General features: G+C 40.5%; 1 protein-coding gene across 1 annotated transcript; it reads right to left on the bottom strand.

Moving 5' to 3' along the window:
- Positions 1–1,790: 1,790 nt before the first annotated feature.
- atp5mc1 (ATP synthase membrane subunit c locus 1) lies at positions 1,791–10,615 on the bottom strand. Its single transcript, XM_084743652.1, has 5 exons — positions 10,503–10,615; positions 8,635–8,682; positions 7,018–7,098; positions 5,086–5,264; positions 1,791–2,220 (listed from the first exon to the last, which is right to left on the bottom strand). The coding sequence occupies exons 2-5, from the start codon at positions 8,671–8,673 to the stop codon at positions 2,106–2,108; spliced, it is 414 nt and encodes a 137-aa protein (XP_084599778.1). The 5' UTR covers positions 8,674–8,682; positions 10,503–10,615; the 3' UTR covers positions 1,791–2,105.
- Positions 10,616–13,231: the final 2,616 nt, after the last annotated feature.

Genomic DNA, 13,231 nt, shown 5'->3' with positions numbered 1-13,231 from the left:
CTAGATGTGTGTGGTGAGACAGTGTGCAACCAGCATGCTCGAACTTTAGGAGACCTGGATTACTCCAGACAAGCACTATGGAGGGAATTCGTGGTGTCTTTCCAGTTGTTTTTTCTGTTTGAAAACTGCTCACCATACACTTTCATTGTTTGGGAGATTCTGCAACACTGTTTTCCTGTGAAACTCCAGTAGTGTTCTGCAGATAAACCTGACCCTCAATCAGCATGAGGGTGAGAAGACAATGACTGAATTTTCATTTTGGGATGAACTATTCCTTTAAAACATTTCAATGACCATATGTAAGACATGACAGTATACTTGACAGTTGGATAACATGTTGTTGCTTGCATGAAAACATAATTCTTGTGATTGTGTTGAAGTTAACAGTACATCTAAATAAGCCAAACATTTTGGTATTTTTCACAACTGGCAGATCATTTCGTAAGCTGCCATGTTTACCTCAATCACAGCTGATGATGGGGAATCTTGGTTCTGCCAGAAAATATTAACACTTCTGGTTGCCAGCTTGTTTTAACATTTAGAACAGCAAATACCTGACTGATGTTTCACTTGTTCAGATACCAGCCTAAAATACAGGAAGCCACATGTGCACTGTACAATTTGTAAAAACAAACAAACAAACAAAAAAAACCACACAAAGAGAGGGGGCAACCTTGCATTAATGCTCTATTAAGATAGATGCCAACCACTATTAAACAAGAACAGGGAACATTTTCCTAAATAAATACTTTTTTAATAATTGCTATAATATAGGCATAGGCATGTTGTGAATTTCTCTGTGCTTTTGCAGTTTCATATTGGTATTCACTTTCAATATCTGACAAACAACAATATGCTTGTTATTATTTATAAGTTACTTGACAATACCTGAGACAGTTATGATTTATTGTAGAGCTGCAATGATTAAATAATTATCAAATTAATCTACAGCTATTTTGATAATTGATTAATCAGTGTGACTATATTTTTTAAGAAAAAAAGTCAAAATTCCCTCATTCCAGCTTCTTAATGTGTGAATGTTTTTGTTTTCTTTAGCCTTCCATAATCTATGGGTTGTGGACAAGAGACATTTAAGGACATCATCTGAGGCTTGGGGAAACACTGATCAACAATTTAAAATAATTTTACAACCAACCAAGCACAACTGCTAGTGTCTACTGAGGAAGTTCCAGTGAGGTGTCCACAGCATCTGCTAGCACCAAATGATGCAAAACAGAAAAGTGGTACTTGGAGAGCTCAATATTTTTTGAGGTGGTACACAGTGTACATTATACACACTGTTACATTATTAACCCCAGTCAGGACCTTGCTACTCTCCAAGAGTGTCCCATACAGTTTTTTTTTCCCACAGAAAGGCAAAATGTCATTGTATGGCATTTATTCTCTGTACACATTTGTTCATATTTTTAGGGTTGACACCTGGTGGCAAGTTGGTCAATAAGCTCTTTTTCAATCAAATTCTTATTGGTCTAACAGTCACTGGTGTTATGGTAATAAAGAGAGAAGTGCTTGTGTGGGATATATGCAAACCTTTTGAGTGACAGGTCATTTACTGAATATTTACTGTCTCCAGACTAATTGACACCATGTCAAAGTTCCAGCACAAATCACTGCTTTTGTCTCAAACCTCAGTGGAAAGAAGAGCTGAAAGAATAAAAAGTTTACTGGTATTTTGATTATGTGTGAGTTTTTGGGCCAGTTCAGGCTCAGTGACGGATAAATATCAGCTGTCTGTGACCTAACCTAAGAAAGACGATGAACACTGCAGATGGTTTTTAGTTATCCCAACCATTTATTTTGGACAGATTCAACCGAAGTGAGGTTTTACATAAAACTTCTGAAAAACAAAAATAAGCGTAGGAACATAAAAATGTTGGATTGGAGGTTTGTTACCCTCAGATGTGATTATTTTTCCTTTAATATTTTTCCCGTCGATTGGAATGGCGTACCAGCTCATTCAGAGTTCCCATGCTGGAAACCCCCCTCCGGATGGAAGAAAGGGAGGGAGAAGGGAGCAAGGAAGGAAAGGAGACAGGGGGGAAGAAAGGGGTGGGTGAAAGGGAGTTGTGGGCATGTTTCCAGGTTTACATGGCAAACAGGATAAGGAATGCCACCATCAGACAGAAGAGACCCATAGCCTCAGACAGAGCAAAGCCCAGGATGGCATAGGAGAAGAGCTGCTGCTTCAGGGAGGGGTTCCTGTAGAGGACAACAGAGAGGCACAAAGTCAAACAGTCATTTTACCACAATCAAGACAAGATACATATAGTATGCAAAATGTTGTCGTGCCAAATACTGAATATTTAAACAATACCACCCCGTTATGTGTTTAAACCCTAAGCAACAGCCTGGGTGTTTTAGATGCCTTCTGGCTGACATGTACATGTGAATGTTTTGAGGCAAGATTCAGTGTGACCTATCACATGTAACAAAAGACATTTCTGCTTTTTAACTGTGGCCACAGTTCTGTTTGGGTGAGCTCAGGTGTACTTCATTTTGGATTGGTTCCATTAAGGCTGAATACATGCAAGGAAAAATGTCTTAAATTTGTAGGGATGATAATTTTTGCATGCAATTTTCACTTAAATATAAAAGTGATTTTTGATGGGGTCTGAAATAAAGCAAGCACGTTCTCTTCCATCAACAGAACAATTTGTAGGTCAGGGCTTGTCTGTAATGGTAGACAGGCATTTTACCTTTGTATCTTTTGATTACCTATACACATTCTTCCACTGCTCTGTCTTGGATCAGAACCACTGAACTGATAAGTTATACTGCTTGTGAACACAGTGGTCTGACATTTTATTTACCTTCTTGTCATGTTAAGATGATATCTTTACAGCTGGAGCCAGCAGCTGATGAGTTTTGCTTAGTCAGGACCAGCAACTTTCTGGAGTCTCAGGGTGGGTTTTACACAGACAGCTGATCAGTGTTGCTCTCACCAACACCATGTCCACACATACAGATGGAAAGTAGCAGGCAGTCTTTGGCCTCACATAAAGCCAGAGCTCTGTGTGTAGGCCTGCTGCAGTCACTGCAATTTTCAAATATTGTGCCATTAACAAGCCAACAACAGGGAACGGCAAGCCACCATCACTTTAATGTGTGATTTATTAGAATCAATCAGTGCTTCAAAAATAAAATCTAACAATGAGTTCAAGCTCAACTACTGATCAATACTGGCTGTCTGTGACCCAATTTTAAACTTGGAAGCTGAAAGTTTTGCCATGTTTTATGTTGTTTTACTGTTCAGTTTGTAGGTCAACCTGTTTATACCTGCATAATAAGTGGCTACTACCACAGGCTGGGGTGATGCTGAACTAATGTTGTAATATTGAGAGACAATCAAGAGAAACTGCTCAGCATCTTTTGAAGCCAAGGAAATAAGTTAAGGTGTTCAGGTGCTGGTAACTTTTTTTCCCCACATTGCTTTACGTGAAAGCATGGACTGTTACTTTGTTGCACAGAAGATGGACTGTTCTGTGTGATCCTCACTGGTGTAAGGATGCGTTGCTGCTGTATGAAAACATACATGATAGGCATGCCCTTGAAGTAAAGTTATAGCTACCTGTGAGAAAGGTTAAACTGGTGGAATTCATTTACTTTGTAACTATGACTAGCACCCAGCTGGCTCAGACCATACAGTTTCCCACTGGGCAATAAGTTGAGATCCACATATAATGATATGTTAATAGTTTGCTTCATTCATCGTGAAATAATTTGCAAGAACAAAAAAAAACAGATGCCAATACTGTAGACTGAGCTGTTGAGGCAAACCTAATAGCCACAGAGGAAATCCTGTCACTTCAACAGCCCCATCTTTGTGTCATGTTGTGCACACCATTTACATACGCCACTCTGAGTGGACAGTTGAGTTCTGATGCAGCCACCATACTACACACCAGGTAGCTGTTAAAGTTTGTTAAACTTTTTTTTTTTTTTTTTTTTTTCTTTCAAATGTTGTATGCCTTGTTAAAACTCCTTTAATACAACAATGACACCCAAGCAGCACAGTTCTGATCTGCACTGGAAATGATCCCTGCTCCTCTGGAGCTGAGTAGTAAACAACTCAGCTTTTGCAGGAATCGGAACAAACAGGAGCAACTGGTTGTCACTCACATTTGCATTAAGTTGATTTTTTAAAATCAACTTCCCCCTACTGTGCTGCTAGATTTCCTTTAAAGCTCTGCAGCTCAGCAGATGACACCAGGCTGCGACACCATATCTCACTCTCCATGAAAAGCAGCTTGTTGTTGTCACAGCTTTTGAGTCCACATGTGACTGGCCCATAACATGTACAAACCCTCTGTCCATGGGGCTCCACATGAAGAGTCAGAATAAGCAGCTTGGCTTTGTTTGAGAGATGGTTTATTATGTTATACTTCAAACTGCCCATTTAAGGGCATCCTTTAACATCTTAAAATGTTAATATTGATTAATATTACCTTCTGTTCATTTATGGAAATAAAATCACCCGTTTTAAAGAACAAATTATTTTTTGTTCAGTTTCTTTCTCTATTGTATAAATATATATGTAAAATAAATACTAATATATAAAATGTGAGGCAGTCAGTAGATTATGTCACTATGAAGTCATGGTCCTGTTTTATGACAAATCTTAACTCAGGGACCACCACCTTGCAAACACCAAACTTCATCTACAGATGAAGACTGGTGTTGTTAAATCTTTAAATACTAGGACCTTGAGTTGTGATCTTTTTTTTTTTTTTTTCAAGCTACAGTTTCCAAAGTCAAGACAGTCTTGTGAACACTTATCTGAATAGTTTGAGATGTTCCACTGCTACAGATGCAGACACTCCTCCTAATCCCTTCGGAGGGATCAAAAGGCCAATATGTTGATGTCCATGTCAATTTATTAAAAAAAGGAGAGAATCTGTCTGGGACTGCCTCTTCCATATGTTTTTATTAAGCCCCTCATCAGTTTTGAGGAGATCTGGCTTTTAAAACCCGGTTCAGTGATATCAGGGACTGAAGAACAGTGTCACAGCTGTAAACACTTCAGGCTGCTGTTGATCATCCAGACAGATCATGTAAAAAACCTACCTGGCATAGCCAATGATGAGGCTGCCGAACACTGTTCCGATTCCAGCTCCTGAGCCGGCCACACCCACTGTGGCAGCACCAGCACCAATGAACTTGGCGGCAGTGTCAATGTCCCGGGAGACAGCGCTGGTCTGGAAGGAGCGGGTCAGGACTGCAGACTGGCTGACTGGCAACAGAGCCTGAAGGAGGAGGGAAACAGCTACAGTATATGCCACCACTGTATCAGCCAAGAGCAACAACGTGAATGCCATTTATGCATTTCATTTGTATCCACTGCAAGTCACCCACATAGTATTTTAAGACAAAGAAACTGAATTGTTAAACTGCAAGATGTGAGGGATGCTGACACTAGTGGTGTGCCATAATCACAATATGTCCTTATGATTTTTTTACATTGTGATAATGGCAATATTTCAGTGGAGAAATGAATTCCAAGAAGGGGGAGCAACTTCAGCATTGAGGTTACAAAAGATCAGATGTACAGTAAACAATAGCCATATGTAAGAAGTACAAGACTAATTTCAGAAGGGGCAAAACTGATATTACCACCACAAGCAGATGCACCAGGTTAAGCTTGACAGGTCAGCTATTGTGTTCTAAACAAAAAAATGTCAGTATTTTGTCATCTTGTCAAGAAGATCGTTATCCCAGAATACTCTAAAATATCACATCATTTTAAGACCATATCGTCCTCCCCTTGCTGGCACACCAAGGTGGTGAAATCTGATATCATTAATTGAAGACATCTTAAGGTGAGATGGCAGATAAGTTGTAAAGCTGGACGACATTAGTAAACCAACCATCACTCTTTGTTCATAAATATGTTCTGTCTTAATACTGCAGAACAAAGTTTTAGCCAGAATCTGTGCAGGAGTCTGTTTTGTGCTAATGTTGCTGTGATGATAGTCTTTTTTTTTTTTTATGTAAACTTGAGGTAGCTATCCTTAAAGGGATTGTTCACCCAAAAATGAAAATTCAGTCATTATGTATTCACTAATGCTGAATGAAGGGTGGGTTTAGGTTTTTTTTTTTAGACCACAAAACACTGCTGAGTTTCACAGGAAAACAGCATTGCAGAATCTCCCAAACAATGGAAGTAAATGGTCACCCTGTTTTTAGCCTGAATCTTCACTGTAGATCCTTAGCTTGGGGTCACGTTCACATGCACACCGTCTGAACTGGGTGTGTGTGGTGTGTGCACGTGAATGACATTTCGGACTTTACGAGACTTCACTTCCATTGTTTGAGATTCTGAAACACTGTTATAGCACAGAACACTGCTGGAGTTTCACATGAAAACAAACTAAACCCGACCCTCAATTGGCATGAGGGTGAGAAGATAATGACTAAATTTTCATTTTTAGGTGAATTATCCCTTTAATAAAATGACAGCATCCCATGATTAGTCAGGTGTGTTGCAGACAGGCCACGGTAGTCAGGCTGCAGTGCAAATGCTTAAGCATACATGCATTACATTACTTGCCCACATATTTTTTTATTTATTTATTTATTTATTTTTTTTTTTTTAAATGAACACCGACAAGGGTTTTTTTTTTTGCTGGTGCTAATGTGCCTACACTAGCCAGACAAGGAGTGTACGTAATGTTGGCGCTTCTTTACAGCTTATCTGTGGACATCACCTACAGATGTTTGGGTGAGTGTGGGCGATGTTTAATAGACCTGGCAACACAAAATGTAATGAACCAACCTTCTGAGCATTTTGTGGACAAGAGCTAACAAAGATCAAAATCAGAGCCCTAATGTTGCAGATAACGAGACTCATCTTTTCTAGTAAAAAGTTGATGTAATTGCCAATGCCAATGTTGTCAAGTTTAACTGGTGGGAAAATGTCCTCATCATGGCACCCTGGTGTGCTGCAAGGAGGAAAAATCCATTTAAGGACAGTTGATCACTGAAGGTCAGAGGACTGACCTGCTGCTCCACTGTGGCTTCAGGTCTGTTGAAGAGGGAGACTGAGACTGGCCGGGCGAGGACTCTGGACCCCCCACGCAGCTACAGAGACAAAGTTAACTGTATTAGCACACTTCCATAATAGGTCACTGTTCAATACATTTCCTATGGTACAGACCAAAAATATTTCGCGCTTTTGGTGCACAATGACATTCACTGAAACTTATACAATGACATTAAATCGTTATCGTTTTTGGGAATGATCACATTTTCATAACTACTGCCTTTTGTCAGCCATAAGACATTGTATTTTGTAAAACTGGTGAACAGAATAATAACCAAGGATGGAAAAAATCCTTAAATTTAAAAAGATTCCAATAAATTACAGCCAATAAATTTCAGCAATAATCTGGTTTGACAGATTATGTCAAAACTTTGAATTCGTAAACAAATGCTGTATTAAAAGCCAAAGTATATTGTAATATTTGCTGTACTGTACTGCTGAAAACTAATTTTCAGAGTCAATTCTGTTTTAACAATGTCAGATTTGGTTTGTTCAGAGCTGTGGGATATTAAATCCCCCATCTTTGCTCACTGCATCTTGCCCTTTCTTACGTTCAGGTGTACATAAACTACAGGTGAATATGAACCTTTTAAAATACAAAAAAAATCTGTTATCTTATTGTATCTGTGATACAATCAAAATAAGCCACTCCCAAGTAGTCAAAAAAATACCTATATTCAATCCTGTAAATGACTATTTGTATAGTTTTCCACACAGCTTATCACAGTAGATGTTAGATTTAATGGAAGGACTAACTGGCCAACTACTGTAATCAAGTCGTCTATTGGCATTTGTATCACATTCAAGGATAATGGTACTGGTACTACTGTTGCAATACTAGCTAGCCCTAGTATCAGCCACGAAAAGCCGGTAATTATTGTTATTTGGTAAAATAAATAATGTGCATCCCTAATAATTAAAAAACTACTCTGTCAAATGACGATACTTGTCAATACTATAAAGTGATTGATCAGACTGTCACATTCTGCTCTGCTGGTTATGATTGGTCTATTGCCAGCAATTTGCAATAGCAGTGAGCCAGACCGATGTCAAGATGTGATTGATAAGAAGTCTACATTAGTATCTACTTAGCCCTGCCCTCAGTGTACATTATGTATGAACAACTTGCACTGTTCAGGAGGACAAGCAGAACATCAGAGTGACAGATGTAAATATGGAACTTTGTCCTCCACAATACCTCCATGACTGAGATGCCTAAATGCTGCAGTGTCAGCTGACATGGAAATGCCACGAACTGTGCAACTGTCATAGAACATGGACCAAATATGGCTGTCATTCACAACTACTGTGACCCAGAAGATAAATAAAGATGCAAAAAAGCTCACATAGCCATGAAACTGAATGTAGTCACTTACATTTAACTGCTTAGTTTATTCTTTTCTATATGAGATAAGAGCTGCACAACAGTTAAAAAAAACACAATCAACTCTTGATGCTCAATAAGTCAGAAAAATTAAGCAGCTTCCAAAGTTATAAACCTCAAACACGAACAACTATACTTTCATGGGTCTAAAGAATATTGTCTCCCAAGAAAAGGATTTCAGCTGACGTACCACAGCAGGAGAAGTGACAAACTTGGCGCAGGCATACATGGCTGGGAGCTGCAGAGAGAGGAAACAATTGTAGTCAGTGTTTTCATGCACAGACACTTCTGCTTGATCGAGCAGCAGATTCAGTGATCTGGTTAAAGGCTGTTGCATGAATCAAACCTGGAACATTTCAGTTACACATGTTAACAGTGCAGCTACTGACAGCTTATGAATATGAATGAAAGGCTGACATCTAGAGGTTGTACGAGTTGATGAGACACTGAAACACCACAGCACACTACTGTATAAGAACAAGCGATCAGCTTTATACACATCATAGGTGCTTTACAAGCACTTCTGGTTTATAATTTAGGTGACTTTCCATGTAATTTAAAACATTGTGCACCCTTTGTAAGTTTGAGCAGCTGGATATTCAAAAAGGTGTGTGCTGCAGCTCTGGGGGACAGTTTGTTCTTTACTGACCTGTAGATTTGACAGCTTTACTGTTGACACGTGTTACCTTAAGTTCACGACTCAGGGTCAAAGTATACACATGCAGCAAGTTTCCAGAGCATAAAAGTCCATCTCCATGTGAAAATAAACCTTTTTCAGTAAAAATGTCTTGGTCAGAGAAAGGACCGTGTGGAGTAAGGTCAAGTCTAGCCACAAGTTTATCGTGAAGAGCAATTCCGGTCTGTTGCTCTTGGCCAATTCAACCAAGAGGCTAATCCAATTGCAACGACTAGTGCAAGGATCAACTTCAGATAAACCGCTAAATATCCACACATGCTGCAGAATGAATGGCTTTAATACTACACACTACCAGACGCCATTAGCTGAAACCTCGAGGACATTTCTCCCTGAAAGACTCGCATAGTAAGCCTAGAGTGGGAAACCAACAAATCAAATATTCTATGGAAACACAAATACGACTTTCATTGTCTCATGGGCAGAATGAGGTTAGCTTGCATGTTCGTGTCACCTGTTCAGACCTGGATCTGTCCGTCCTAGTAGAAGAGGGGGGAGCGCCAGCTAAGCTAAGTTGCTAAGCTAACCAGCCTGCAGACTTGAAGGTCAAAAATGAGCCGTAGACGGTCACATTGAGCCTGGAGAGTAGGCACCGTGCACTTTCTGCTAAAATAAACCTCCTTTAGTGCAATGACAATGGGATACATGACAGCGCGGGTCTCTGACAGGTATGTCCTTGCAGCGGCGGACTGATTCACAGCCCGGTAGTTAGGCCCCAGACTGTCAGACATTTTACGTTCAAGTGTGAGTGAGCGCAGCTCTGCCGTGTTGTGGCCGCTGTGTGACCCGCTGCTCACCCGGCAGCACAGCATCCACAGTGGCTAGTCGAAACGCTTTCCCTCACGGTCCTACTTTTGCATTACCTGTCACGAGGGTTAACAAAGAGCACACACACACACACACACCAGTCGGCTCAGAAGTCAGTCCTAGGAACCTAGTCATTGAATGGCCGACCTAGCTTGCTAGCGGTCATGTCTGTAAGGGAACCCCAGACCTGCGGCAGATCTCGCGAGAGTGCCCACTATAATCCACACGTTTTTTCTTAACTCCTACCAAGTCCTTTCTGTCCCTTCGAATACCCAGACTTTCAACATAACGTTGTCACTTTACTAGACATAATTAGTTTACACACTGTGCTACGTAGAACAGCGACAAACCTCTACAAATCTCGCGAGACTTTCGCAAATGAAGAGTTCCCTTCTTAAAAGGAACCTTGCTAGCTAACGAATGTTAGCAATGACAGCTAAAATAGCTCAAGCGACTGATTCACGGTGTTAACTTTAAATATCAGACGACCGTGCATTTAAAACGCGCACCAACGTCAGTACATGTGAAGCATGGTAGCGAAGAAAGGCAAATATTACCGGTTTGTTACAGCTTTCGGAGGGTCCGGGATTAGCTGCTCTCGCGCACAGCGGCAGTCAATGAATGTAGGATGTGCAGATTGTCACCTTGTCATTTATAAGCGCACAATCTACGTCCTAAACGCCCATTGGTTACAAGGAACCCTCCTTCATACAGAATTGACCCACCGCCGTGTTACTTCCGTCATTCTAGCCTATCGGACAAAGCTTTATTGAACTACAGTGTTTTTGACTGGGCGGGAGGTTTTATAGGGCGGGATCAAATGAACTTTCATTAATTTGATTGGACAGTGTTGCCGGGAAAGACGAGTTTATGAGGAACGACCTTTCAAAGCACATCCAGTGTCCTATGTACCAATTGGTGAGTCAATGGGAAGTCCCGCCTTTTATACGTTTAGAAATCCATGGCAAATGCTGTTATTTTGGAAGATCTTATTTATTACAAGGTGTTACTGGATAACAGAGGGTATCTAGTAAGGTAGAAGCTGTCTGCATTAAACACAATCCACACAATTTATGTAATGCATTAACAAGATATTTTATTTGTTTCTAAAAATGTAGCCCTTATGAATTACCAGTATATTCATCCACCATGAGCTTCATCCGAGTTGTTTTGCGTTTCATTGTGCAGGTTAAAATGGGTTTTGACTGGTGGACAAAATTTGGGCTGGTGTAGGATGAGTTGGGAATGTTTTAACATGTGTTCACTGTTTAAATTTTGGAGGTGAAACATTTGAAACAACTGAAATACTGAAACAGTACTGTAAATTAGTTGAAATAGTAATTAGAATTAAACTGTTGAAAGAGGTGGAAGTTTCAGTTAAAGCATTGAATGATGATTGAGTGCCAATTTATGTGTAAATTTGAATTTCAGTTGAAGTCATGATTTCCATAAACTATGAAGTGATGGACAAATTAAAATTTTGATCTGACGATAGTCAGTTTCCATGTCCTGGGGTTGGGTCGTCGGGGCCCCTGCCCACGACTGCCACCCAAACCACACTGCATCGGCCCCTTCTGAACCCTCCGATGGGTGATGGGCCCAACCGGGTCCCGTGGGCAAAGACCCGGCCACTAGGCGCTCACCTGCAAGCCCCAACCCCAGGCCTGGCTCTAGGGTGGGGCCCCGGTAACACCAATCCGGACGATGTAGACGACCCTAATCTTTCACCACTCATTGGGGGCATTGTAACCACTCTTAGTCTGACCCATCACCTAGGCGCCCTACCAGGGGCAATAAGCCCCCAACAACATAGCTCCTAATCATTCAGGTTCTCAAACCACCCCATCACGATAAGGTGGTGGTCCAATGTCGCAAGGAGCCAGCTGAGGTGGCTCGGGCATCTATATCGGATGCCTCCTGGACGCCTCCCCGGGGAGGTGTTCCGGGCATGCCCCACTGGGAGGAGGCCCCGGGGAAGACCCAGGACACGCTGGAGTGACTATGTCGCTTGGCTGGCCTGGGAACGCCTTGGGATCCTCCCGGAAGACCTGGAGGAAGTGTCCAGGGAGAGGGAAGTCTGGGCATCCCTGCTTAGACTGCTGCCCCTCCGACCTGGCCCTGGATAAGCTAGATAAGAAAATAGATGGATGGATGGACCTGATGATAGTGTCAGATAAAAAGTCATAGAATCAGTTATCACAATTCATCCTGGGGGGGTCATGAATGCACCAGAAGTAAAATTGCCATCCATAGGATTATGAAGGGAAGAAACAAAGAAAAGACAGAAGTAAAAATACAATGTTTAAAGGGATAGTTCACCCCAAATTGAAAATTCAGTAATTATGTTACCTTCATGCTGGTTGAGGGTCAGATTTATTTTGTTAGTTCTGAAAACACTGCTTAAGTTTCACAGCAGTCGGCTCAGAAGTCAACAGTGTTGCAGAATCTCCCAAATAATGGAAGTCAATGGTGACCAGTTTTCAAACAAAAAAAAAAAAAAAACAACTTGAAAAAAAAACAAAAAAAAAAACATAAAATGCCTCCATACTGAAAGCTTCCCAGCATGCATACATACATTTTTTTTGTTTGGCTTCTATATAGACAAACAAATTTCTGACACATACATTTTTAGATTGTTTATTTTGTTTTAAAGGGAATATTCACCACTTTTCACCTGGATGTTCAATCAGAGTTGATGGTAATTATAGTCAGTTGAAGCAATAAAATCTTCAGTGCTGCTATAATGACAGAGAAAGCCGAGTTCTCCTGCTGCAAAATCTGTTCTTCTTCCTGTATCCAGTGATGTCACAGTGATGGTGTTGCTATTTCAGCTTGGATTTCCAGCCTCTGGGTATCCAGATGAGTACTTTTGTTACCTAATGCTATGGATGAAGGTACTTTGCTCCTGCATCATGCTATGTCTAGTTTGACTGGCAGTCAATACATATTCTAAAGTCTTTGCCAGTTTAAATGTATAAAACTTTTAAAAAACTTTAAACAACTTTTAAAAAAAGTTGATCGCTGTTTGCTAATTAGGAAACCTAATTCAATCCCCAGTCAGGAGAACAATTATGCACTGTCCATTACATAGAAAAATAATGAAATAAGAGTTCTTTCTGCCTGCTGCCATCAAAGTGGACAAACATGATGTACAATGTCCTTATGTCTTCATCTAATCTTTTTATTTTGTTAAGACACTGTGCTGTTTTGGTACTGTTGAGCCAAACTTCATTCTGAAAGCAGCTGTTTTATGGTAGGGCCAGACTTTTTCACAGTGTAAATGATA

The sequence above is a fragment of the Lutjanus erythropterus genome, chromosome 19 (assembly GCF_056507025.1).
Source record: "Lutjanus erythropterus isolate fLutEry1 chromosome 19, fLutEry1.hap2, whole genome shotgun sequence".
Classification (NCBI taxonomy): Eukaryota; Metazoa; Chordata; class Actinopteri; order Lutjaniformes; family Lutjanidae; genus Lutjanus; species Lutjanus erythropterus.
This window is presented reverse-complemented; position numbering and strand designations above follow the sequence as displayed.

Bases quoted from the DNA above. Each gene is read 5' to 3' on its own strand.
- atp5mc1 (XM_084743652.1), bottom strand. From the start codon at position 8,673: ATGTATGCCTGCGCCAAGTTTGTCACTTCTCCTGCTGTG. The intron at 5,265-7,017 runs GTCAGTCCTCTG...CTCCTCCTTCAG, and splicing joins AAGCCACAGTGGAGCAGCAG to GCTCTGTTGCCAGTCAGCCA. The intron at 2,221-5,085 runs GTAGGTTTTTTA...TGTCCTCTACAG, and splicing joins CTCATCATTGGCTATGCCAG to GAACCCCTCCCTGAAGCAGC.